Source organism: Pezoporus wallicus, unplaced genomic scaffold, assembly GCF_028554395.1.
Source record: "Pezoporus wallicus isolate ANWC-B61680 ecotype Strahan unplaced genomic scaffold, APGP_CSIRO_Pwel_v1 contig_8341, whole genome shotgun sequence".
Lineage (NCBI taxonomy): Eukaryota > Metazoa > Chordata > Aves > Psittaciformes > Psittacidae > Pezoporus > Pezoporus wallicus.
This window is the reverse complement of record NW_026638083.1, coordinates 3,350,161-3,377,088: the sequence shown is the minus strand read 5'-3', so window position 1 is coordinate 3,377,088 and position 26,928 is coordinate 3,350,161. Positions and strand designations below refer to the sequence as shown.

At 50.9% G+C, this 26,928-nt stretch overlaps 1 protein-coding gene across 5 annotated transcripts in view; it reads right to left on the bottom strand.

Moving 5' to 3' along the window:
• The window catches only part of RALGDS (ral guanine nucleotide dissociation stimulator), a 54,781-nt gene that overhangs the window by 12,204 nt on the left and 15,649 nt on the right, over positions 1-26,928 (bottom strand). For 2 of the 5 annotated variants that reach the window (XM_057409226.1, XM_057409228.1), the window contains exon 1: positions 11,801-12,066. The exons of 2 other annotated variants lie outside the window; for them this stretch is intronic. In XM_057409226.1, coding sequence (XP_057265209.1) covers positions 11,801-11,989 — 189 coding nt within the window. In that variant the 5' untranslated portion in view covers positions 11,990-12,066. Of the gene's footprint in view, positions 1-11,800; positions 12,067-26,928 lie in introns of those variants that run through there. One more of the 5 variants, XM_057409225.1, reaches the window with a different exon arrangement.

The window sequence follows — 26,928 nt, the reverse complement described above, 5'->3', positions numbered from 1 at the left end:
GGGGCCTCTTTACGTAAACTGAAGTACACAACATTATGTAAAAGGAAATAGGAAAAATATCACCCCCGTCTAGTGAAAGGAAAACAGCTGCAGTTCCGTGAACCAAAGATAAAGACTACAAAAGCAGAAGTACCCTCTGTCCTACACATCCAAAATAAGCACACACAGCACAAGATTGCCTCACAGGGACTTTCAGGCAAAAAGCCCCGTGGTGGATGTTCCCCTACAGCTCCACCAGCTGGGACTGTTCCTCTGTGCCTCACCCTTGTCAGCAGTTTCCTTCCCCTGGCCGCACACAGAAAAGCTACAGAGACTACTGAAAGCTGGCAAGGAAACTGCAAAATATCCCCTGTGCTCAGAAAAAAGAAAGGTGCCCCATGCTGGTGCCTGCTTACCGCAGCACTCCTGCTATGCCGAACACCATCCCAGCAATGACCATAGAGGCACTGGGGTGCAATGGTTTTCTCTAGCCAACATTGGCCTCAGGCAAGTTGATTTCCCATTGCCTCCTTTCTCCCTGAGCCATGTTCCCATTGCTGGTGATGGAACTCAAGTTTTCTGCCACAGCTTGGCTGCACCCAGCCCCTCCTGGGCACTGCTCCCTTCACAGAGACGTTAGGCAGACAGACATGATTCCTCTGGGTTTTCAACACTCTCCCGATCTGCCTGCCTGCCTGCTCAGAGCTGCCTCAAACCAGAACCAATTCCAACAGTGCATGAAAACATAGTGACAATGGTGGAAACACGAAAAGAATAGAAAAAGGGCCAGAAGCTAAACTGAAACCCACTGTGAAAAGGGGGTGGTTTTGGTGGGACACCAGGACAGCAGTAATAGCCAAGAGCCTGATCTCACCCCATCAGCTGCTGGGCTCTACAGCTGGGCTTTCCTGACACCCTGAGCACTTGCTCTCTGCTTCAGGTGTTTCAGCAGGGAAAGCTGCACCTGCAGAGAACAGCCCTGGAGCTGAGCATCACCCAGCATCACACACTCACAAGGAGCAGGATGGGAGAGGAATGGAACACATCATCCTGTATCTGTCTGTTGTGGGGATTTTACACCTTCTCCCTGGGGTCTGGGGCTGCCCCAGAACAACAGCAAGTTGTTCTAAGTCAGAGGGGTTAGAAACAATGTTCAAAGGCAGCCTCCTCCATCCTTGTAGCTTAGGAAGAAGAGAAAACAGCAGTTGGTTACAACGGTATCTTGTCACCTGCATGCAGTGAGTCAGTGGCTGGAGTGAGGATTAGGAGCTCAGTGACCAGGTCCAGAGATGAGACAGAGGAGATACATAGGATTCCTCACACATTTGCTTTTAAAGAAAATTAAGAGCCTTCCCATATGCAGAAACGTATTTTTTTTTCCTCTTTTTATGGTCAAGAGTTGAAGATCTGCAAAGATGCTCTGTCCCACTCTGGCCTCCAAGGGGCCTGATCCTGACCCTTATGCATGAGGTGATGTAGGTGCTGGAGGATTAGCCTTGCTAGGGGGATGGCCCAGGGAAAAGCAAACTTCATCTGTAACTGGCAGTGCCAGAGATAATGGCTTAACTCCAAACCCTGTGCTTCTTCCACCCAGGGGTATAGAAGACCACCAACACCTCTACCTAGACATTTTTTCCCTATGTGAAAATGCTACCAAAGCAGGACTTCCCTCATGTTTCCTACCAGGTGACATGCTGGGATAGGCTCCCCTCCCAGGCTGCTGAAAGTTAGAAGAAAACTGAGTGCAGGTTTTGCTTCCCCTGGAGGCTGATGGAAATAAGATCCTGCTGACACAGCAGTTCTAGCTCTTGCTCCACAGTCCTTAGCTTTGTGTTCGTGATCACCTTGGTGTGTGTTCTGGCAGCATCCATGCTCAGTGCCAATGCCTACAGAGTCAGGCTTGCATACAAGGGACACAGCTGGCCTTGGCTTACAGAGCAACAGCTCCACTAAACTCACCCAGAGCCTGGAGAGTAATTGCTGGAAACCAGAGCAACATGCCTGATGAAAACCAGTGCATAAAAAAATAATACATATTGCTCTGTAAGGTTAAATAAAGATTGAGTGCCTCATAGTAAGTAATTTCTGCTCAGAACAAAGGTCTGTATTTCACCAAGATAGAACAGAAAAATCTGAAAAACCCCACAACAGAAACAAGTTCAAAAATGGACTATTTGTGTGTGTGTAATAAGTCACATGCAATATGACAGCTACATAGTGCCTTGTTCAAACACGAACAAAAGCAGGCTATGTGTCCCAAAGAGGACACAGTTCAAGTGTATCTGGTCTAAAGTTACTCTATGGATTCCACTGCTGAAACAGGGCACTCCTGCACCATCCGTGTTATTTCTGCAGCAAAAAGTGCTGTATGTATTTGGAAAGGGAAGGCAATTAGGTTGGCATTCAGAGCTGATGTACCCTTAAACTGATCAAATGGTCACTCCTGAGATGTCAGTTACATCTCAACACATTAACCACAAGAGAGATTTGTTCCTTTTTGCAGCTTCAGGGCAGCGCTTGTCCTTCTCATGTCTTGGCATCTGCAAGCTAACAAATTCATCTATCTCAAAAGTCAAGCCTTTGCAACCTCAGACACCTAAAGCCTCAAGTGAATACTCTCTTGCTCTCAGCCCACAGCCCAGGTGCCAGTCCAGACAGACAAAAAGATTAATTTGAAGAAGTTTCAGCTGCTCTAAAACAGCTTTTTTTGTAAAACTTCTCTTTGCCCCAGCATGTACAAGACCTGCATGAGTGAAGCGCACGTCCGCAGCGCAAGCAAGGCACACAGGATATGCAGAACGGGCAAAGCAGCAAGCATGGCACCAGCAACTGCCAGACCCAGCCCCAGGAGGCAGCTTGCAGCCCCCCATGCCATGCTGACCCACCCCAACAGCCCCACACCGACATTCCCAGGGAGTTCCACCACGCACTGTTCCCAAGCAGCCTGGATAAGCTGTAAGCAGCTGCCTACGCAGAAACTCACCTGCTGCAGCTCCCAGAGGGAAAAAGAAAACAACGTCCTGTCTTTCTGTAATTTTGAAGGTGTGTAGGTTGCAGTGGACAAATTGGAGCCTGTCCAAAACCCATAGCCCTGCCTGGCTGCAGTCTGCCTTACGGTAACTGTGCCATCACCGTCTGTTTCAATTTGAACAAGGTTAATTTCAGTTTAGCTCAGACACATAGATAAACTGAACCAAAATAAGCCCTGGTGAAACTTAGTGTCCACCCATGTGTTTACACTGCCTTAAGTCAACTTAAATTCCCTCCATTCAAGCTGCTGTGACTGAAGCATGGGCAAAGACCTCTTGGGCCTCCCCTCCTTAAAACCCCAAGCCCCTGCCTGTCCAGAAGAGGATGCCCAGGGAGCTATGGATGCCCCTGACCCAGAGCAGGGCAGGCTCAGGCATCTCCCAGCCTGTCTCAATGGCACCACTGGAGAGGGGCTCACGGAGCTGGTGGCAGAGGAATGGCCTCGTTGGAAGGCTCGCTCTTTGTGTACATGTCTGCATCAGGGTGACCCAGTAAGCAGCTGAAGCAGAGAAAATGCAGAAACAATCCAGTGCTGGGAGGCAGCGAGGGGTTGTGGTGAAAGGAAGGAAGGAATAAATGAAAGCCTTTGTTCTCTGGTCATGCCCCTCATGCCTGACTCCCACCCCAGGCAGGATGACGTAGGATGCCTCCATTTGCTGCCAGCATGTTTCATGGAAGTCTGGGCAGAGCCTGTCTCATCTCAGCCTCCTCTTGACACCTGCAGCCCCAGCATGTCCCACCACATCCCAGCTGCAGGTCTTAGCTCATCCCCTTCGCTCTGGGAAGGGCTGGGAGAGATCCTTCTCCTCCACCACTTGTTTCTCTCCCTGGGGCTGCTGTCAGAAGCTGGAAGGGGGAACAGCAAAGCTTCTTTTGCTTTGCAATCAAGAAAATTCCACCTTCTGATCATTACTTAAATAGGTGTCAACGAGGCAGGAGGTGCTATATAGGAAGGTACAGGGACAAGAGTCAATAAACTGACACCTGGGGCACCTGCATGCAGGATGCTCAGTCAACTAAGTCCGATTTCCACAGCTAAAGCAACTGAGAGCTTAAGTTTAATTTGCACCTTTAGGGAGAAAATAAATGCAAAAAAAAACAAACCCAAAACCACTCCAGCTGTTGTTAAGTGCCTGGACACACACCTCAAGAGCCCAAGCAGTGAGGTTTGGAGGTGGGCCTTGCCCTGAGCACTGGGTGTGCCAGATCCTGCACATGGAGAGGGCTGAGAGCGCCTACAGTATGAGGAACGTGGTTGTCCAAGCAGGGTGGTGGGATAAATTTCCTACCTGGACCCTCTGCCTTGTACTTGCAGGTGCGGGTCCTGCCACGGACCATGTCTGAACATCAGCCAGCGCAAGACCTGCAGGCAGCCAATCTTCCATCAAGTACTAGCCAAACACTGGAGGGTGGCAGGGAGACAGGAGGCAGCTTCCCGCATGGTTGCTCCACTTTCCCACTTACTCTGACTCAGCACAGACTTTGGGGATTGTTTTCTCCCACTGCTTAAGACACAACCCTTTGCCAGTGATGGCTGATGACAAGGGTGTAGCAGAGCCTGAAGCACACCTGCATCTGCGCAATGACACTGGGATTTCAACCTGGCGCTGCTCACTGTAGGCATTTGCAGGCAAGCATACTCTCATGTTACTAGAGCTGTTCCATGGCAGGTAAAACACCACACAAGTAAGCCTGTTCCTCATAGCCATGTCACTTTGGCAAGCCAGTACAGGCACGCTCCAGCCCTGATTCATCTGTTCCTGACACATTCATCCCCTGGGATTACAAGCCACAGGTGAGCATTCCTGCAGCTTGGACTCCTATTTAAAATTATTTGGGGGGGACAAACCCTTGGATACCCAAAAAAGCTGATGCACAGAATGACCATGGGCAGCATCCGTGTGAAGAGAGCAGAGGTGCCCACCTTCCTTCTGTGGCTCCTTTCCTTTGCCATTGCCTGCCCTAAAACAGGTCAAGCCTCAAACAGCCCCATCCTCCCAGAGCTGAGTTTTGCTGAGGAACATTCTGAAATCCATAGGAATGAGCACTGGGACAGATGGAGTTTGTGGGATACCCCCCTCCTCAAGAAGTGCCTCAAGGATTGTTTGTTATGACACTGGCATGAGGCATAGCTATGTTCTGAGTCAGCCCAGCATGCTGCAAGGGAGGGACCAGCCGGCCCGTCTTAATGCCAGTTCTCACTGTTGCAGCTCAGACCGAATCTAGTAAACCACTAGGTTTGTTGTATAGAAACCCAGTAATCATACTGATGGTCACCAGCAATGGTCACTGCTGCCACATTGCTCAGCACTGGGATCTGGCCAAAGGGTCCTGACCAGCAGAACTGCAGCTGGGACCAAATACCCCTCCATGTGCTGGGCTGCACTCCCAGAGCATGAGCAGCAGGTCAGGGAGGGGATTCTCCCCCTCTGCTGTGCTCTGGGGAGACCCCCCCTGCAGTCCTGGTCCAGCTCTGGGGCAACAGCACAAGAGGGGCCTGGAGCTGCTGCAGCGAGTACAGAGGAGGCCATGGAGATGCTGCGAGGGCTGGAGCAGCTCTGCTCTGGAGCCAGGCTGAGAGAGCTGGGCTGGGGCAGCCTGGAGAAGAGAAGGCTCCTGAAGGGGAGACCTGAGAGCAGCTCCAGTGCCTAAAGGGGCTGCAGGGAACCTGGAGAGGGGCTTGGGACAAGGGCCTGCAGGGACAGGCCAAGGGGAATGGCTTTAACCTGCCCGAGGGGAGACTGAGATGAGCTCTTAGGCAGAAGCTCTTCCCTGTGAGGGTGCTGAGGCGCTGGCACAGGGTGCCCAGAGAAGCTGTGGCTGCCCCATCCCTGGCAGTGCTCAAGGCCGGGTTGCACACAGGGGCTTGGAGCAAGCTGCTCCAGTGGAAGGAGTCCCTGCCCATGGCAGGGGTCAGAGCTGGATGAGCTTTAAGGCCCCTTCCAAGCCAAACCAGTCTGGGATTCTACAAAAAAGCAATGTTTGTAAAAAAGCTGGGCTATTTGAAGATGATACACCAGATCGAGCATTTGCCTTACCTTGAAAAATCTGCAGTGATTGTTGGGGTCACAGCATAGGAGGAATGGGGGTGACACCATCAGCCCCACTTCACACCTCCTACACTTCCCAGTTCCTGCAGCTCACCAGCTTTGCTGCTGCTCTGATGCACAGAGCCTTTCAGGCAAGTGTCTTTGAACAAAAACCCTACGGTTTTTGCCTAAACTGGAAGGTGAGGTCCCAAGCCCCCAACCATTTGAAGGTGTGCACTTCATAATCCTTGTTCGCTTCTCACTACTGAGTTTTCACCCTGCCAGTCTCAGGCAACATGCTTTGCTTTACCCAGCTTGGCTAAATGATGGTTTCCTGAAGTGAGTTCCAACTCTAAGAGGTAAACCCAAACTAAACAAACCATTTTACAAACAAAAACACCAGCTGAAGCAGGAGCCTAGGGCAGGTTCTCAGCTTGCAAGTCTCCATGGAGACCTGAGCACCGCAAAGAGCAGGGAAAGGTTGCATGGTTTTCCTCCAGCACATGAAAAGAAGTTCTGGTAAGACAGGTAGCAAACCCTTTGAAAAGCAGGTTTCCACAGGGGCCCTCAGCTCAACTGCTGTTTGTTGAAGTGTGGTTAGCTGAAGGAAAAGCTGTTCTAAAAGTAATGCTTCAGCATTCCAGGTGAAGTTCCCTCCGATGAGTTTTCTCCCCAGTTAGCTCTGTTTGCAAGTTAAAAGAACTTTCTCCTCCCCTGTCAGCTACAAGGACTCAGCTGGTGCCTAGCAGCCGGAGCCATCTCTGTCCTGCCTCCACCAAGCCCGGGCTTGCCAGGTAGCTTAGCCCTGCTGCACGGCCACCCAGCACACCACATGCACAGTGGGAAGACGCCTTCCCCACTGCAGTGCTTCTGACAGCAGGGCTCATCAAAATACCAACTGTGTTTGGAAACAAACACACTCCTGTCCAACTGTGCAACGGACATGGACATGCATGTGCTTATCTCCACTGGCATTTAACTGTCACATAACTACTCACCCTCAGGTATGTTAGAGAAATTCTCAGCAGTTACCTAATGTAAAAGCGCAGTCCTATAAGAACCTGTACCAACAGGGCCCCAGGAATGTAACCAAAACCTGTAGAAATTATTTTATGTAACATCATAAAAAACAAAACAAATTCAGGTGGAGAGAGACAGAGGGTTTAGTTTAGGCAGACCCTCCACTGCATCGAAGGAGACAGGTGTTTGCTCACTACAGCCCACATGAAGGTCCATGCTGAGATTTAGGAAAGGACTTTCCTGTCACTTCTGGAAGAGCTGTTTCCAGGTGTTAAGAGAACAAAAGGCCCATCCACGAAAGCTCTTCTGCAAACACCAGCTTATATGTGAGCAAAGCTACCCCTGTGCTAAGCTGAAGCACCTGCTCGGGAGTGGGCTCACGGTGCAGCACTCTCACACCTCTGTCCTTGCTCCAAACCCCTTCTGGTGTTTCTATTCAGACGGCCAACTCACAAGGCAGAGCCCTCGGGAGCAGCTGGGACTACCCCATGCCAGACTTCAGCACCTCCCTAATGAGTCAGGAGCAAAGTCCAAATACATCTTTATTGGAGCCCCATTAGGCCAGGTGGGCTGGGGCTGCTGTGGTGTGGGGTGAGTCCCTGCACAGGGACAGGAATGAGACAAACTAAAGACTGAAGTAGCCAAACAGCTCAATCCTTCCCTGCTGCCAGTTTCCTAAGCTCCAGCCAGGCACCATGATGTATTTTCAGTGTGATGGTGAATAGGTCTCCCTGGGCATCATGTCTTTCCTTGCAGAAGCCCCCATGCTAGCCTCACCTCCAGATGCTGCTGCAGAACGAAGTCCAACAGACCCCTGCAGCAAAGGCCACACATTTTGGGCAGGCCATGAATGCTGCCATTGTGTCCAACCCAGCACCACACCATGGGATGAACAAATTAATCTATGGAAGCTACAAGTCCTGCAACTCAACTCTTTCTCCCCAGTGCCCAAGTAATGCTTCAATGCTCACCCAGACCCCACAGATGCCATCCCACAAAGCAATGCACAAACTCTGACCCACCACGGGCTGCACTAGAGCCTCCTGTGCCTCCTGCCAGCAGCTTAGCTAGCTTTGCATCCAAATCCTGCTCCTTAGCAACAACATTCCCTCCCGGCCCTTGCTGAGTCCATGGGAAATGGAAGAAATATTTGAGAACTGAAACAGCCCTGCTGCATGTATATATTTAAATAAAAGGCACGCATCTGCTTGAAAGCCAGTCACCAGGCAGCTCTGGAGATAATGGCATTAGAGAAAGTACAAGCAGGGGATATGCAGATATTAAATGTGGTCTAGAGTGACCTAAATAAGTTCATTGCTCCTTCAGTTACACATCCCTTGGGGGCAGAGTGTCTGACAATTAAAAAGCCAGAAAGGGTGATGAAGGAGCTGCTAGTGGTGAGCCCCTCCTATGGCTGGATGAGCTCAGGTGGCCCGAAAACTAGGCTGTGCTATGCCCTAACGGGGGGGGGTGGTGACAGCCAACCCCCCAGCTCCAGAACAGGGGTGACAGCTCAGCTCTGTCCTCACAGGCACAGCCAGCCCGATGCCCATTTTGCAGCCCAAACCCAGGAACAGGGAAGTGTGGAAATTCTCCAATTCACAGCAGCCTCCAAGTAACACGATTCTTACACAGACACATTTAGAAGCCTCTCTCCAACTTCTCTCTAATCATATCAAATAGTAATAAGAAAAATCCCTCCTACTCCTGTTACTCCCACCCTTCAGCAGCCACCAACAATCAGCATCACAGCCTGCTCCCAGCCTCATCACCAACTCCAAACCTTTCTGAAAGGCAGCCAGAAGGTGGGTCCCATCCAAGAGACACCAGCAGATGATGTTCATCTGGCAAATTGCAAGGAACATATCAGGTTGTGCCTGGGGGAGGAGAACAGACTAGGAGAAAATCTTCTTCCAAAGGCACTACAGAAAGGCAAAAGAAAATGGCTTTTAAGAGATATCTTTGCCCCTCCCTTGCCTCCTTCCCAGCTGCAAAGAACAAGCACTGACCTCCAAGGCATTGAGGCTGAGCAATTCCAGTTTTCGAGGATGTGTTTGGCAACTAAAAATCTCCTAATTGTTCAGAAGACAAATAAAGCCAGAATACAAGGACACAAGGTTTTTTGAATGCGTCAGCCCAGCCACTTGTCTCAAGGTTCAGTAACATCAGCCTCATAGGAATTTTGGTCTGTGTCTTCTGCAGTGATGTTTATGGCATGCTTGTCCAGCAAGGACAAGGACAGCCACCAAATTCCCTTTGTGGCTACTGCTGGAAAGGAAGGATTAACACTTCCTGCTGATTTGGGATGGAGTGGAACTGGAAAGGTCAAAGCAGAAGGTCTGAAAAGCTGCTCTGTCAACCCTTTGCTTAAGACAGTTTAAATTTTCCATTCCCCATGGTCAAAATCATGGCAAGAACACTTGGAAGCACACAGCCACCAGACCTTGAGTAGGACCCCAAAGCGATCCCAGGATTATCAATACTGTTGCTGTGGGGCACAGGCAAAGGTCTGCCCTGCTGACATTTGCAGGGCTCAGCCAAGGAACAGAAAATGAGATCCACATTCCCTGCAAATTGCCCAGCAGCTTTCCAGAGATCCTCTGTTCCCTGTGGGACCAGACTAGCCACCCCATAAGCTGGCACAGCTCTGCCAGAAACAGTTCCATCCTAGTGCAGGGGCCATTCCAAGCCTGGGAAGTAGAGCTCCCTTTGGTGGAGGCAGCAGCCCCAGGCTCCCATGGAGCACCCAGCACTGCTGAGGGGCACCCAGTGGGACTCACCCAAACACTGAGGATCTCAGGAGATATTCAAATAATCTGCCTTCTCCTCCCACCAAGCACCTTGCAGTGTCTCTACCTAAGGATTATAACCACACCCGGCTGCTGCCACAGTAGTTGTCACAACACTGATACCTTTTTTCCCTTCCACAGTCATGCCCTCCAATGCCAACCAGCCCAATGTGTCCAGTGGGGATTAGTGAGCAACACGCAGGCCCTTGCATGAGAGGCTGCTCGAGGCGAGCAGCTCTTCGAGCACCTTAAAGCCCCCCAGGAGGCAGAGGGTCACCATACACCACTCTGGGATACATCTTTTCTTGCCATCACTTGCAAACGGATGGTACAGAGAAGGGAGGAATTTGTCTGCAAGTTGTTCAGGGCTGCGAAGAAAGCCCAAGCGATCAGATGCTGTGGCTCTGCTCTGACCATTACACGGCACAGACCCATGCACAGCCCAGGACAGGAATGTGGGCAAAGACAGCTTCAGAGGAGGTCTGCTGGGCAATCATCTCTCTCCACTGTGCTCAGAAGAGGGGACTATGCAAAGCCTCCTTCAGCCCCCATCACCCAAGATGCTGCCAACCCTTCTCCTGAGCTCCAGAGCATCCTTTGGCCAGAGTGCATGGGCAGCTCACACATGCCAGGTACCTCTGGGGTGAGAGGAGCAGCAAGCTGCATCAGCTCCTCCCCACTTCTCTTGCTCTCCTTGCCAAAAGTGCAGCCCCTCAGCCTCCCGGAGTGCTGTGGGCCAGAGAGGCTGGACTTCCTGCCAGGCATAACACAAACCAGACGATTTACTCTAAACCATGTCAGTACACCCACCCCCACAGGAGAGAGGAGGAGGGAAGGGAAAGAAAGCTGGCTGGAGGTTTGATGAACTCTCAGCAGAGCTGATGAGCCCCTTCCACCCAGCCAGAGGCGTATGATACAGCCAGAGCCTGAGATCCATCCTTCCCATCTATGGCTGACAAGCTTTTCAAGCTTAGATTATGGGATAGAGTATTTAGTGCTGGGAGAAGGAGCCATCACCTCCTGAAATGCTGGCTGCCCTGTGTGGGTATCTACACAGTAACCCAAAAGGTTTTAAGTGCAGATCCCCCCCCTCCACCGCCCCACTCCAGCAGGAAGTATCCAGAGCAGAGAAGCACATCTGCAGCTGGCTGTAAATCCCAGCAAAGCCAGATTTGCTGACCCTTGCTGATATTAACCCCTGCACCACCAGCAAGCTGTGCAGGGCTCAGACACTGCATGAAAGCACCACCTCAAATGCCAAAACCTTTCTCCAGCTGAGTGTCTCTTAACACCCCCTTTGCTCACAATCAATGACATTCCTGGCACGCCAAAGATGATCATCGATTACTAAAAAAACAAAGCACAGCTCTGACTCAGATTGTTTCAGGTCCCTCCACCCACACCTGCGGCCAACAAACCGCTCAAGCTGAGACCCCCCGGGGACAGGCTGACTCTGAACCGCTGCAGGTTGAACCCAACGAAGCATGAATATTTTGCATCCTCCAGCAAAGTTGTCCCAATACCCGTAACCTTCCCAGAGGACACTTTTGTGCTTTAGACAAGCCTAAAGCCTTTACAAGCAGCTCAGACCCGAGCAGTCTCAAATAAAATATTAAAAGCCCCCAGTTTTAGCAATCTTACCCCTTCTCTGCTGTCTTGAGAGAAAGCATCTCAAGCATCTCTTAAGTGAAAGCAGAAAGCCTGGCAGCCTGCCCGCCAGTCAATGGCACAGGGACGCACAGCAAAAAGAGCCAAGCAGGGGCACCCATTTATTACACGAAATGAAACAGCGCTATGCGTGCCCCATAACCACCCCCTGATCAGACTCGGTGCCAGCTTTGCCCACGCTGCCAGTGAGGAGGAGAAACACAAACTAGAGGGGACTGTGTGCCGGGTCCTGCTCCGTGTGCTCCCCCGGCTCCCCCCACCAACCACCCCGCTCTCCGCGCTCACCTCCAGCGGCGGCAAGTCGGGGTCGAGCTGGGTAAAGCTGTGCAGCACCACGGGACTGCTCTCGCCGGCCACCTCCAGCTTCACGCCTCCCCAGAGGCTCCGCACTCGCCGGCAGCCCTCGAACATCCTCTCGGGGACGGGCGCGGCGGCATGGTGCGGCGGGGCGCGGCGGTGGCGGCGGCTCACCATGGGCCCCGCCGCATCCCCGGCGCCGCGCTCCGCCGCCGGCCCCGCCAGCGCCCACGGGCTGCCCGAGGCCACCGGGCAGGGAGAGCCGCAGCGGGCAGATCGGCGGGGTAGGGGCAACGGGAGCGCCCGCAGCCGGCCCCGAGCAGCCGGATGTCACCGCGAGGCCGGGACGGAGCCGACCAGGCTGCAAACCCAGGCGCTGGATTTCCTCCCGCAGCCTCCGCCCGCCCGGGGGCCGGCCAGACTCGGACCGGCCCCCGCGGGGTGGGGGAGGGGGGGGGGACGGGGGAGGACGGACACGGGGCGGGGGAAGGAGCGAGGGAGGTTGGGGAAAATACCGAGCTCACGGAAACGTGAGCAGCGGCGACGCGCCCAGAGGAGCGAAGCTTGGGGGCTTGCGCGCCTGGGGTTAACTAGGCTGGCAGGGAGCAAAGCTATACTGGTAGCAGCGGCTTTGGGAGAGGATCCTGGCATCACCAGATGCTGGTACAGCACCTAGGTCTGGAGTTCACACACACCACCCAAAGAAAAAGTATTAAAGTCAAGTGCATGAATATTCATAACGTGGTTTTGCCTGAACAGACAAGTTTTAACTCACCACCTGAGCTGAGCCCCCACGAACAGTGCTGCGTGTGTTCAGAGCCCTGCCCAGTCTTTCTCCGTCCACAGCTGCACTTTATGTGCGCCGCAGTCATTACCCCACAGGCAGTGTCCCCAGGGAGATGAAGGGATGTGACCAAGGCCCCTGCAGCCCGTACTTGGCCCCAGCGTGTGAAAACGGACCACTGCAAGACCAGGAACTCTGCACTCAGCCCCGCAGGGACTCGGGGAAAAAGAAATGGGCCCAGGGGACAGCATGGCTTCAGATCCCACTGATTTAATGAGGCTCTAAGCCTCCAAAATGATGCTGAAACCCTGCAACATGAATTTGCTTTCAGAGGCAAAGAGAAATGGGAAAAACTGTCATCCATTAGCCCCCTGTGCTGAGTGCAGCACACTCCCATCCTCCCCTGGCTGTTCCCCTTCTCTCCTCATATGCTGATGATAAAATGTGTCACAGGGTTCAGAGCAGTTGCTGCTAACAACACCAAAACCCAAACTTCTGCTCCTCGGCTCTCTGTGCAGCTGAAATAACATCAGCCTTCCAGGACCTTCCTGCCCCTGGCTTTATTTCCAGTGAGAACATGAAGCTGAGGTTTGCCCATCGAGCTTGGCTGAGGGCACCAACAGCTCCTGCTGGGGGAGGAAAGGATTAACAAAGCTGCCAGGGATGCAATACCTTCAAACTCTAAAGTTTACCAGGCAGGATGATGAGCAAAGACAAGGCAAGCTATTGTCCTGCTTATCAGGAGCTGCAGCAGGCCAAGGGGACTTTCTGGGACATCCTGGGAAAGGGCATCCAGCACTGCACCATGGCCTTGTCCTGCCCCAGGCAGCCCAGCACTTTCCGGATGCTCTCCTGGGGGCGTTGCGGATCTTTAATGCTGCCTGGGCACAGGGAGGTAGCCCTAATCCCTGCCCAAAATTACCTGGCCAGGTCACCTCACACAGCCAGTCAGGTCCCGAGCTCTCTGCTGCAAAAACGATGCGAGAAAGCTCTGCACAGGTGTCCTTCAGCCCACTGGCACGTCATGCAGAAACTGTGTGACACTGCAAGATGTGCTATGAAATGAGACCAGTGGTGTGCACCATTTAATCCAGTACATGCAGAACCTGGAGGTAGTGCCTGGTTCCCTCACAGAAATCAGTGTTTGTAGGATCTTTGGGAGGGAGACCGTACTTTTCTTTGGTGTTGATCTCTTAGGGCAGTAAAATCATGGCCCACCACTGGAACTGCTTGGCACTGCTCAAGTACACATAATAAACAACAGTACTACTCATTTTCAGTTGGCAAAACCCTTAAAAACCCTCCAGCTTTACCTGACCTCTATGGAAAAATGCATCCCTGATAGGCAATTTTCACTGGTCCCCTAGTTGACCACTAAAGATGGTTGCAGGGGAGAAACACTTCTGATAATGGATAATAAATAATATAAAGCAGGAAGGGTTTAAAAATAGCCCGACAGTTTCCTTTCTTCTCTCCTGGGAACCTTCTGGGTCTGAAAAGCAAAACACTCAAAGCAGGGTCAGGAGCCCAAGTTCAGGATGTTTGCTCAGCACAGCTAACCCCAAACACTCAGCTGTCAGGGGCCAGACTCTTGAAAAGAGTGAGACTCAAAGCAAGTAACTTTTCAGGGCTTCTGATTTGCCTGTAAGCATAGAGCCGAAAGAGAACACACAGAATCACACCCTCAGAACTCTCCCCTACACTCCTGAAGATGTAGAAATTGTTGAAAAAGTATTTTACAAGCACATGACTCCAGGAGCAAGGGACCTAAGGAAATGGTCAATGATTGAGTGACAAAGAAAATACCATCATTGACTTATACTTGACAAACTCAGCAAAACCATTTCACGACACACTGTTTTTTGCACTGACATCAGCTGTGTATGTCCCATTGACTTCAGCAGGCCCAAGAACTGGGTGCCCCAGGAAACCCCTTACTTTGTTTCTTTCTGCCACTGTAAAATCAGCACTTGGCTGAGTAAATGCAAACCTATACAGCCAACACCCGAGCATCTACAGGCATCTGTGCTCCTCTGCCAGTTTTGTGGAGTGGGTACCACAGAGAGGCTTTTGCAAACACAAAGCCAGCCTCCTGGTTTAGCTCAATGCATTTGGGTCAGGAACCACAGATTCAGACCTTTTGTTTCTTAACCAGGCTCAATGACCTCGAGTCAATTCTCCCCAGCTCGTACAAGCTCACACACATGGCCTGTGAGCATCCTCCTCAGTTCTACTCTCCACCCCTCCCAGCAACTGCTCTCCTTTACTTTCATCTCACTGTTTCACTTCCAGGAAGGGCTTTTCAATGTATTTCCTACAGGACAAAACTTGTTGCCCAGTTCCCGTGCTCGGTATTGCTGGTTGGGTGTGTTTGATTTTGGTTTTCCTTTTTCCATGAGGCCACAGGCTGAGTGAGCAAGACTGCCCAGCCCAAAGCATCAGTCTGAAACACTTTCACAGGGGTTGCTGCCTCCCACATGGCATCAGGCTGCTTGCAAACACCCCCAAAGCCTTGCCACTGTCCCAAGGGAGCGCACTGGCACCACCTTGCAAAACCTGTGTTTCCTTTGAAGCCTCAGTGAGCCTACAGCAGGACAGATGTCAGAGCACAGAAGTGAAGTTTATCTTGGCCTCAACCACAGAAGGCAAGCATCCCCCCCAGCCACCTCTAGCAGAGCCCTGCACAAGCATCACGTACCACCAGCTTCTGCTGTGAACTGGGACCCAAACCAGCAGCCTCCGATGGGAGCCAGACTGTTTTATATGGGAGTTGTGACATCATCCAGTTTCTGTCCCAAGCTCAGGCACCAACTGACAAGCTGTGTCGAGTCAATCCCTGCAGTGGTCTGTGTCAGGCTGCTTGCTATAAAATGGAGACAATAACAGTTCCTTCTACTGTAGGGGCTGGGGAAGCCCTTTCCATGGCTGTTTGTACAGCACTCTGGAGGAAAGAGTTTTTAACTCTTTAATAGAAAAGAATTTTTAACTGAAAGTCAGGCTGTTTGTTACACTTGCATCGAGTCTTAAATCAAAACTTTTAGACATTCAGATTTTAATTTGGAAAACTTTCATTTCCACTGGCCAGGCTCAACTGGAAGATTATTTAATAATAAGGAATAATAAACTATCTCTTCTACTTCTGGACAAGGGAAAAGCCTCCAAGCTTGTGCAAGAAGGGAAAACAATGTCTCTGCTTCATTCAGTACAATCTGTATATAGATGTCAGGTTAGAGCAGTTGCTTCCAAAATCTGTGGAACAACAGATCACAGCCAGCCCTCAGTCCCTCGCAGACCCAATTCTCACTTGCAAGCACAATCAATGCCCCTATTTAACCAGATTTTAGGGTGAGTCACACACATATCACTTGCCCAGGCTTACAGCATCATGGATTTTACGACATTCTCTGCTGAGTATTTCGGATCACTTGCCCTGCCTGCAGGTTGTGGGTATTTCTCAGGATCGTTTCCCTAACAGATCAGGACTATGAACTCTCTGTGCTGGCAGAGAGGAAGATTGAGGCTGACTCAAGCTCTCCTGCACTGCTTGTCCCTTTTGCTGGTGACACTGCCTCCTCCCCACAGCCCCCATGGGCAGCTACAGATTAGGCACCAGGTTAATTCAGGAACACAGCTTGCCTCCAGCCTCTCTGAGCACACCAAACGTCTTATGCAGCAATGCAAGCTCTTAAATAGTGTCAGTTCCTAGTAGAGGAAGCACATCACATCCCTGGGCAATTAGGATCCAAAACTCTCCATCCAGCTAGGCTGTGTTTCATTTCCTGCAGCCCCTGCACACAGCTGGGCTCCAGCATCTCCTGTGGAGACTGCAGACTCCTGAAGTTCTGCAGTGGCAATACAATTATGCCAGAAGCCTTGGAGACTTGAGAGCTTGCAGGAATATTTCTCCCCAATCCTACTTCTTATTCCATCCATTTGCCTGTAAGTATTTGAGCATCTTCCATTAGGGCAGCAAGTGACAACATAAACCTGTTTTTCAAGCTTGCTAACCTCTAATAACTTAGCAGAACAAAGCTAACACAGGGGGTAGAGGGGAACCAAGCCATTTTCTAAGAAACAACTGACTACAGCACACTTTGTGTGGGCATTTCTGGTGAGAGGAGCCTTGATTCCTTTGCAGCAAAGTGCCACACAGCCATTTACAGTGAAAAGAAAATAACCAGAAAAATAAGAGGCAAAATGTGACTACTAAGATTAAAATATGCCCAGGATGTCGAAGACAATAGGGTCCATCTCATGAAAAGCACCAAGACACACGAGCATTTTGCAGAGCAGCCATGGCAGGGGGATGCAGGAAAAGAGGCACGAAAGCTTTCCCACAGCTGGCTGCTTCAAAGAGGATCACAAGATATTCCGGGAGTTTTACTACACATTGCGAGGGAGCTGGGTCACAGCTTTTCCCTTTTCCACATGCTTCTCTGCTGCCAGCCGCAGCGCTCCCCCGAGGGCGGGGTTCAGCAGGCATTAAGCTGCTGAAGCCTGACACACTGCAGATGCACCAGAGCTCCTCTGGTAAAGACTATTATTTCTTGGGCTGTTTGTCTTTAAAGGCAGCTTTTATCTCCCTATCACCTTTCTGCCAGAACGCTTCAGTCAGCTTTTTTAACAAATACCACCTAAGGTGCTTGTAACCAAAAGAAAAACAGGAAAAACATTTTTCTGTGTTGCTTAGCGATCAGCATTCAACAAGTTGAAGTCTCCCAGGTGCTCAGAGTTATTGCAGTTTCCATCCTCGCTTGCATGGGCCCTCTGCATAACAGTTGGGTAAAGAAAAATCACTGGTAGAAAAAGAAGAGAAGGGTTATGAAGCCACAGAAATTGGCAGGGAAAGATGGGAATGTGTGCAGCCCCTGGAGACAGGGAAAACTCATTCCTCAAAACAAACCAGCCCTGACACAGTGAGATTTCATGACCTATTTGAAACACAAGTGATTGCTAGTGTTGGGCAACGTCCAATGGCGGCAGCACCCCAAGCCTTGTAGGGTCCCCCAAGAGCTGGAGTCACACTCCCACAGGCAGCTCCTCCCTTCCTGAAGGGCACCCCAAGTGCTGCCAGTCCCTGTCCTGCTCAGACATGCGGCAGCCATGGGCCACGCAGAGGCACAAAGCAAAGTGAATTTGCCTTCCAGCTGCAGCGCTTCCCAGAAGAAATTCAATCTAAACTTATTCCCCCCACTGAACCTTTGGCAAGGAAGGTTATAGTATCACTGAATCATTTAGGTTGAAAAAGACCTTTAAGATCATGAAGTCCAGCTGTTACATGCTGGATTTTCTGTGCAGGTGATTGTTCCTCCTCCAGCATATTTGTACCATGCTACTGTGGCCAGACTGGGAGCAATAGCTCTGTTCAATATCCAAAATATGTACTGCAACAACCACTGCCTATGAAACTGAGAGCAGCATCACACGCTGCTAGAGCTTTGGGATGCTCATGTCTTTGCCTGCGTAGGGCTGAGTGGCCCCATCTCTCCCATCCCAACTCCCCCCAGTCACCGGGACAGCAGCAAGTGCTCTCCATGGCCAGGCTCCTGAGCTCAAGTGGAAAAGAAACAGAACAAAGCTTTGGCTCTGCTCACCTTTCAAAAATACATTTAAGGGCAGGCAGTAAATTTTTCCACCACCAACAACTAGCCAAAATGAGACGTTCACCTGAATTGTGTAAAAGGAGGCTCTCAGAAAGAGGCGGCTCTGGCAACTGATCAACAGAGAAATCCCAGCAGGTAACAAAGCAGCATTGTTTGGCAGAGGATCTCTCCTCCTCATCAGCTCCTATCCCAGCACGTTCTCCAGCCTTGCTCTCACTCACGCCTTCCCTGGCCAACGCAGGAGCTGCTGTATCCGCGAAGACGACATGAACATTGCTGTGCCAGGCTTACAGACAGACGTGGAACTTGGACTGGCCTTTGGATCCCACTCCCAACCAGGGGAGAGGGAGGGCAGCTTCATTCTGCTATCCTGCTGGCTCTCCTCCTGGTCTAGAGAATGTGGTGAGGAGGTCACCCCCTGCCCTCTGCCTGGGCGATAGCTCCTGCCAGCATATACACAGCATCACTGAGTGCCTGCACTTGTACTACATCTGAGGATGTGCTCTGACTGACATTGCTGGTTCCCACTGGCGACAGGGATGCAGGTTTCCATCTGTGTGACTTCCCCAGCATGCTCAGACACAGCTCCCTGAACCTGATCAGCACCAAGCATTCCCCGTGTCGCTGGAACGATGCGTCCAAACACACACAGGGGATGGAATTTTGCCACAAAGCTGCTAAGAAGTCCGAAAGAAATGTTGATGCCACAGCACAATCACAGGGAAGAAGCACACAGAGTTTTTATGTTGCATGAGACTAAATTTTGTCCAAAGACCAGCTTAAACATGGGAGCCAAACAGGCTGCAAGATGCTGAGCTGCAGTGCTGAGCTCATCTGAAGAGCTACAAGTAGCAAAATGAAAAAGATTTACATGTAGCCTAGGTTTAGTACAGAAACTTAGCCCAGTATAGGAATAAGGTGGAACAGATTTAAATGTCAGATCCTCAAATAAGTGAAGCAACAGGAAGGTGTACCACGCACATAACATTAATAACAAGTATATAACAAAGTTTACTTAAAATAAGAAAAATAAATTAAACAGGAACAAAGCCCCTTAGCAGGGGATATGGAAAAGGATGTTTCAACAATGGTCCTTTATCTCCTTTGGCTGCAAAAACGTCAAGGAAAGCATACATCAAAACTCAGATGTGTTGGAAAGGTGCTGTGAAAGCGGCAGGAAAGCTGACTTGAGCTGAAGTGAGAAGTGAAACCTGGAGCCAGGCTTCAGGGGAGGGAAACACTGATGTGACTGAAAGTGAGCAGCTGAGAGAGGAGCCACAGGGCCTGGAGCAGCCATAAGGGATGAGGGAGAGGAGCTGCAGGAGCACAGCAGGAGACATCCAGCAGCTGAGCAGCAGGCAGAGCACCCAGGAGCTTGCTGACACCGTGTGGCCCCTGCCCAGCAGCTTTGGCCAAATTCGCCTTGGTCTGGGCCTGGGACACAGTGAGTGAATGTGAAAATATTCTGCTAACAGCCTGAGTACACACTTCCTGTGTCAGCCACTCGAGAATCAGGAAGAGGCTGGCAAGAGCTGGGAAGTTTCACTGAGCAGCCCTGAACCAGGTACGGCAGAGATGAAACAGTGACATGGCTGAAAAGCCAGCTAAGAATTGTAAGAGCCTGTCAGTATTCTCACGTACTGTCAGACCCTCAGACAAAGGAGGTTGTTGTTTGTTTCTTTTTAAATATATATATATTTTTCCCTTTGGCAGTGGCTACTTTAGAAGGTTTCTGCTCTGCATTGTTCTAGTGGGGGAAGTTATTCCACTGCCTCTTTCAATGGCCAGCAAAACTCTTTTTGTTGTGGATTCTTGGCATGGAGGAGCAGTGTTCTTCCAAACAATACTGCACGCTGCTGGCCGAGGGCCAGAGTCATCTCCCGGTTACAGTGGCACAAATATCAACAAACTGGGTGAGTGCCACTGAGCCACACCACGGCACTGAATCTGGCCACAGTGCTGCCGACCCTATCCACTTTCTACTTTCAGGTCTATGATTTACGCTGTTTTTCCCTCAAATCCTGGCTCTGGGAATCACACTGAGTGGTGAAGAATTTCAGTTTTCATTAAAAAGGGTCATCCATGAGCACTGAAACTGCTTGTGTTGTTTCCTATGGTTCTGTGTATCAAGACTGTCTCTGGTGCCTAAAAATGTATGAACTGAGAATAAAAATGTTTTTGTGCTTAAAGTGTTTGGAAGCATCTCCCACGTGGATTTTCTAGTGTCTAATAATACACGAACTCATGCTACAGATGTTTTGGGGCATTTACGTGATTCTTTTCCTCCTCTCAACCATCTTGTTTCATCATTTTTGCACAGACTTAATTATCTGCCAGCCCTCAGCCCAATCTGCATGAAGCAGGGAAAACAGCTAGAAAACACAACCTGAGCTTTTGCAGGAGGGGCAGGGGCCAGAGGGCAAGTGAAACAAGCTGCTCCCTAAGGGTCTCATCCAGCTTCAGCGAGAGTTTCTGTGGCAGCAAGGCAGCATCCTGCCCCCGATGAGCTTCTCCCATCTTTCCCTCTCACGGCACAGAAGGCATGTGCTGATGAATCCATTCCTGAGCAGCCAGCACCATTGCAAGTCACATTTTTTTACATCGTAGCAGTATATATTAGATACACATCAATAGTTCATTACCCCATTGCTATTTCCACCGTGCTGGTGAAGAGCAGTGTCAGCATTTCCATCACACATGGCATGCAGGAGCAATGCCAGCCATGTGCCAAGTCACCTTTCTGTAAAAGCCAAGCCCCGGGAGAGTTCCCTTTCCCTTCTTCCTCACCCCAGGCTCTGGCACAGATTCACCAGCTCTTGCAGAGCTCTTTTCCAGAGTGGGCTCGCAGGAACATGACCAGTGGTCATGGGTACGTTTAGGAATTGAGGTTTGTTGTAGGTCTGGGATGGAGCCTTGGTGCTATGCTGTGACTGACTGGGGTGTGAGCATCAGCCACTTCCCCAACACTTGGAGAGTTGTGCCTTGTGCTGACCCCAAAATATCTGGGGAGAGATGTGCAGGGCCACTTCTCCCAGGGGCAAGGGCTGTGGGTGCGGAAGCATCGAGTCCTGTGCAGCAGGAAAAGGTGGAGCTGCATCCCTGTGGCTCGTCCACCTCCTCCCCTGTGTTTCCCCCATCCCTGTGCCAAATAGAAAGGGAAATCCGGGATTTTCAGCTGCTTTTGATCCCCTCTTGCTCCGCACACAACAGGGCAGGAAGGGATTAAGTCTCCATTTCCTGGCTCCAGCAGCTCACAGCGCTGCCCAGGTGAGGGACCCCCCAACGCCCCCATTAGGGGCTCCTCAGCTCGAAACTGCCACAGTGCTGGACCCCAAACTGCTGCAACAGCCGTCTCCATCCCACCTCCCCCTACCCTCACACATCTCCCCAGGGCCTCCTGATGTGCTTCGCGGCTGCTCTGCTCAGTCAGCCCAGGGTCTGGCACTGCAAACAAACCACACTTTCCCTCCTTCCTCACTTGATTGCAGTTTCTAACTTGTACATAGTTTCCAACATGGGAAGCAGGGTACTATAATGAAAGAAATCCCTAGACTCTCAGTGCAATGCACACAGGAGCTCCTAGAGGGAGAAGAAAGGGATGATCAGAAATAGGTTATTTTGAAGGTAGTTTTTCTGGGTGCTGTTTCCTGGCAGGCAGGAGAGAGAGCAAGCCCCCTGGATCTCAGGCCACCAGCGTTACCAGGGACATTGCTCTGCATTCGTTTCACCTGTGACCAACATCACAGCCAGACACAACCAAGACTGTCAAACAGCTCATCCCAAACTGCTCCTCAATACCTCAAAGTCAAGGGCTTGATCCTGCTGGCTATCCTCTGCAGCATGCAGTGCCTAAACTAAAAAGGCAATGGCAGCTGTGAGTGGGACGGGATCTGGATTCCCCATTCCCAGGCTGCCAGGGGAAATAAAGACCATGGTGTGCAGCTGCCAAGCGCTCCCACAGCCCCAGAGCACCCAGGGACAACCCCAGCACAAACCCAGAGAAGCCAGGAAAAGCAGAAGGACACGGGGCAGAGGAGATGCCTGCCAGCATCTGTGCAAAGATGACACAAGAAAGCCAAAAATCAGCCTTTGGATGTAAACAGCCCTTGGGGTTCACAAAATCAAGACTTCACATTAAGACAGAGGGAATTCCTTACCATAGAAGCACAGAGGAAGATGAGCACCTGAGACACTGCTCACACCCAGCATCTGGATGGAGGTAATGCTTGAAAGCCTCTGCTCCGGACCACAGCAGCAGGGTATACACTACTGCGCCAGCACCACACTCGCCTCCCCAGACACTGCGCACGATGCCCCATGCACATGACTCCAGGAGCCAGGATTTAAAAATACCAAGTATCACAAGTTCCACCCAAACCAAACCACCAGCCAGCCTGGCCCATTACATTACAGCATTGTCATATGACAGAGCAAACAGCTCCATCACTGGGCAGGAGGATCTGGTGAGAGCCATCTCTTCATGGCAAGATGGAGCCAGCCCTTTCAGCAATGTAAATACTAAAGCAATGCAATTAAAGCACTCCGCGTTCACAACAGACAGAGCCAACATAGAGCTGCATCTGGCTGTCCTCTGTTACTTGTGCTGTAGTGTCTTACCACCTTGTAAGCACATTGCTTTTTGCAGCAAAATGGTACTTGATTGATAGTCAGCACAGTCACCAAATCAAGCTGTTTCAGGACGGCTCCTGGCAGCATAGTGCCTTAACATTATGTGAATCTCACATGGCTGAATTCAGCCCTATGTGAATGCCACAGCACTGCCCTTCTATGCTTGATGATGCTTAAACAAAAAAGAACACTGTCCTATGCATGGGGACACTGGAGCAGAGTGAGGGTCAGCGCATCCACCAAAGCCACGTGTTGGCTTTGGACAGGTGCTGAGAGCTCCAAGGCATGTAGGTACTGGCCAAGGAGCAGCTGCACAGCAACTGCGTGCTGACATGAGGACATTTCAGCAACAACATGGACTGCAACTGCGGAACGTGTGTGAGCAAGAAGCAGTCACCACATCTGATAGCAGGCAGGTCCAGCTCAAGGCATTTAATTGTGTGTCAGGCACATGCAGAGCACACCTCATCCTCAGTATTGCCACTGTCTGCTGTCTCAGCTGCCCTGGGGCTTGCTGATTGCTGCCAAAACATGGGGTAAATAAATAGGGCCAGCTCTGATGGAGTCCCTGGATGAGAGATGCCCAGGGCTAAATCCATGCTATGCTGTCACATTTGTGGCTCTGAATGGGGTGAAACTCCTGTTTCTACTGTGTTTCCAGCTGGCATACTCCGAATCAAGTAGCTGTATCAATGATAGCCTCATTCACAGGCCAGCCCTGCTCTAGGATGCGGCATGGTAATCCACGCAGAGGAGTGACAGGGCACACTGGCAGGCAGTTTTCTGATCTCTGCAGGATAGCCAGGGCTAAAGTACCACTGTGCTCTTGCACCAAGCAACACACCTCTGACTGGCGGGACCAAGCCTCTGACTGGTAGATCAAGCTACACATGGGCCAAGCAGATGCTTGGTGAGAACCACCCATCTCAAAATCTGTAAATAGAACACCCCAGAGGCTGCAATGACAAACCCTTGGGCAGAATGAACCCCCAGGGCAGGCTGTGCCCCAGGGAGCTCCACCACACACTGGTCAAGACTCCAGAGGTCTGCATTCTCATTTCACTTTGGCAAGTCCTACTAACTGCTTATTTAAAGTAACCTTGATATTAGTGGCCCAGCAGTCCCACGGCTGCACTTCACTTGTTTATTCAGTCAACACACACACATGTGGTAGTGAAGACTCTGGACACTTTAGTACCAGTGAACCAAACATAGCAGCAATTGGTGACCCTTCTCCCAACCCGTTAAGCCATTGTAAATACTCAGCTACCACACCAACCCTTCCCCTCCCTGAAGCCTTACCAAGGGCTGGAAACAGGGAATGATGCCACCCCAAAAGCCTGCCAAAGGCTCAGGCCAATTCTGTCCATGTCTGCAGCCCGTGGGGGTTTAACTGGCTTGCAGGACAGTGGTTAAATACCCTGCTACAGGGCTGATGAAACCAGCCCAGAGGTACAGATGTGGCAGGAGGTTACTTACACATGCTGCCCAGCGGTGCCACAGCAGCACCTTGAGGCACTTGTGCAGGAGCCACGGCCAGGCTTGAAGCTGCCCTATCCATGCACACAAGGCGTTGCACTGGCTCAGACCTTAGCCTGGCCAGGGCAAATCCCAGAAATCCAAGACTTTACAGCGTGCTCCTAAATTTCTGTCCTTGCAGTTGAGAATTCAACCTGGGAGACTTTTTCCATAGTTCCCAGTTTGCTCCAATAAAGTGGGTGACGATTCACCCAAGAGAAACACAGAGCTTGGCCAAGAGCAGGGACCGAGGGATTTGTTGGTTTTACTGTGATGTGGTCAGGAAACAGTCCTAGCACTCATTTTCAGCTCCTCCCTCTTGATAACATCTACCATATGCAGGCAGTGGAAAAGAAACAGCCTTTGATATAAACATGATAGTGTGATTCATTGCAAGGCTGTTTGCAGCTATCGCTTCACCCCAGAGCTTAGTGCATGGCTTCACCCTGTGACGAACGGAAGCACTAGTCCCACTGGCTCTTGGTTAAAGCCTTTCTGCCTGCAACGGCCACAAGCTGGCAGAGCCACACCAAAAGAGCAGAGGGATGCTGCTGGGGTTGCAGGAGATGTCAAGTGTCTCAGCAGGGCTTGGTTGCCAGCAAGCATTCATCAGCAGGACAAGAGGCTTTCACACTGTGCAACTCACCCCCTCACCAACTCACCCCATGGCCTGAAGGAACCCGCTGTATCTGTGCCCCACATGCAGCCCCTGGGAGGGAGCTGAGCCCCACTGACCCAACATCTACCTCCAGCCTTGGGGATTCAGTGCTCTAAGCTTGATGAGGAAGGTGTGTTTCCAGCTCCTTTGCAGTGCTATGAGGACAGCCATCACTGCCGCTGTGGGACACAACCCTTGACTGCCAGGGGTCAAGGGGGCTGGCCTTGGTTCCCATAGACCAAGTAGATACTTTCACCCATTAGTGCACAGGAAGTAATACCATTCCCACCCACTCCTGCACGGATTAATTAGGTGTCATTTATGCAGCACTCCAAGGTGATACCAGTGTTGCAGACAGGAACAACCAAGCTGGAAATAGTAATTCATCACTGCTGATCTGAAAGCTTTTCTTCTATGTGCCAAAGGACAACATTTCACCCAAGATACCTGGGTTGCAGTCAGCTAAAACACTTAAAGCTCAGCTGAACAAGATCTCAAATGCATCAAGGAATAAGCCTGTGCTACAGTAAACATGGGAACTAATAATCTGTTCCCATCTCCAACTCTTCAGAGCCTGACCCTAAGGCCAAACCAAGCTTTTACCTCCTCCTGTATTCCAGTACCTGGGAAAACATAGTATTAGAGGAATAAATTAGCATGTGAAATTTATCTAATTAGCCCACTGGAGTGGAAAATACTTGGTAACTACTTTGAAGTTGAACCTACTGTACTTATTAGGACATCACAGAAGAGAAAGGAAGGAAGCGAAGATGGGGAGACCACCAGGACAGGTTCCAGAGGACGCAACTGCCTAAGCAGCACAGAGTTTCACCTGGTCATGACTCTTTTCTTCTCAGTCTGCAGAGCTGCATTAAGTGTCCAACTCAGACACAGCTGTGCTGGAAGAGACCAAAGGCTGTGCTGTATTCCTCTCTAACTTGCCATTTACTGGACACTGCAACAAGGGAATATTTCCCAGTGATTTTCACTGTGACAAAGGGCTAAGCGTTAGCCTGGAATGCACAACCATGAGTGAGCTAACTGACCAGGAAGGAGGGAGGCACTGAGACTGCACATGGCCTGGGCAGCAGCACCCACCACTGCGTGACATCAGCCCAGTGTTTCCTTCCAGCCTGGCGGGCTCCAGTGCACAGGGAGCAGGTATTGCTGACAAAAGAACCGCCCATAAAGCTCCATCGTGTTAGGCAACTGGCTGAGATGCCACAAAAAGCTGTTACAGCACTTGCAACAGGCCGTTCATTGATTTCCCCATTTCCCAGATATAGAAACTTTTGTTCTTTTATTAGCGAAGCTTTGGAAATCCCTACCCGTAATAGCAAGAGAGGAACCCTGGGAAATTTTGCAACTGCTGTGGCTGAATTGAAAGGGAAGGAATGATGGCCCCACCAAAAGCCAGCAAGAGACAGAAACGAGAGACACCTCTGCCTGACACGCACCTCACGTTCCCCTTTCAGCTGACCACCCACTAAACATGGGCACAAGCAGCCCATGCCCCTCCAACCCATCCAGTGGCCTACTGCCTGCTGTTGAAATGCTCCCCAAAGGAGCCCCACTCCATGCTGGGACAGAGCAGTTTTCCTGAAAAACAGGAGTACGAGATGTTGCTCACCACAGAGGCTGCAAGGCACTTCAGAAAGAGGGGAGCTTGCTAATGGGGCATGATACTCCTTTGGCAAAGGGCAGGGAGGGTTGTAAAGTGCCAACTCAACTTCAGCGAGGCACTCACCACCCCAGAATATCCTTTGCAAAGGACAGCAGGACTAGGAGCTGGTGAGCTATGGAGCTGAGACCAGCAGTGCTGGGAAAACCTCCAGTTCCCTTCCTTTGAAGCTGATTTGTTTTACTCTGTCCCACCCCTGCCTCCTGCACACTTGCAACAGGCCAGGAAGGCAGTGCTGGGCCA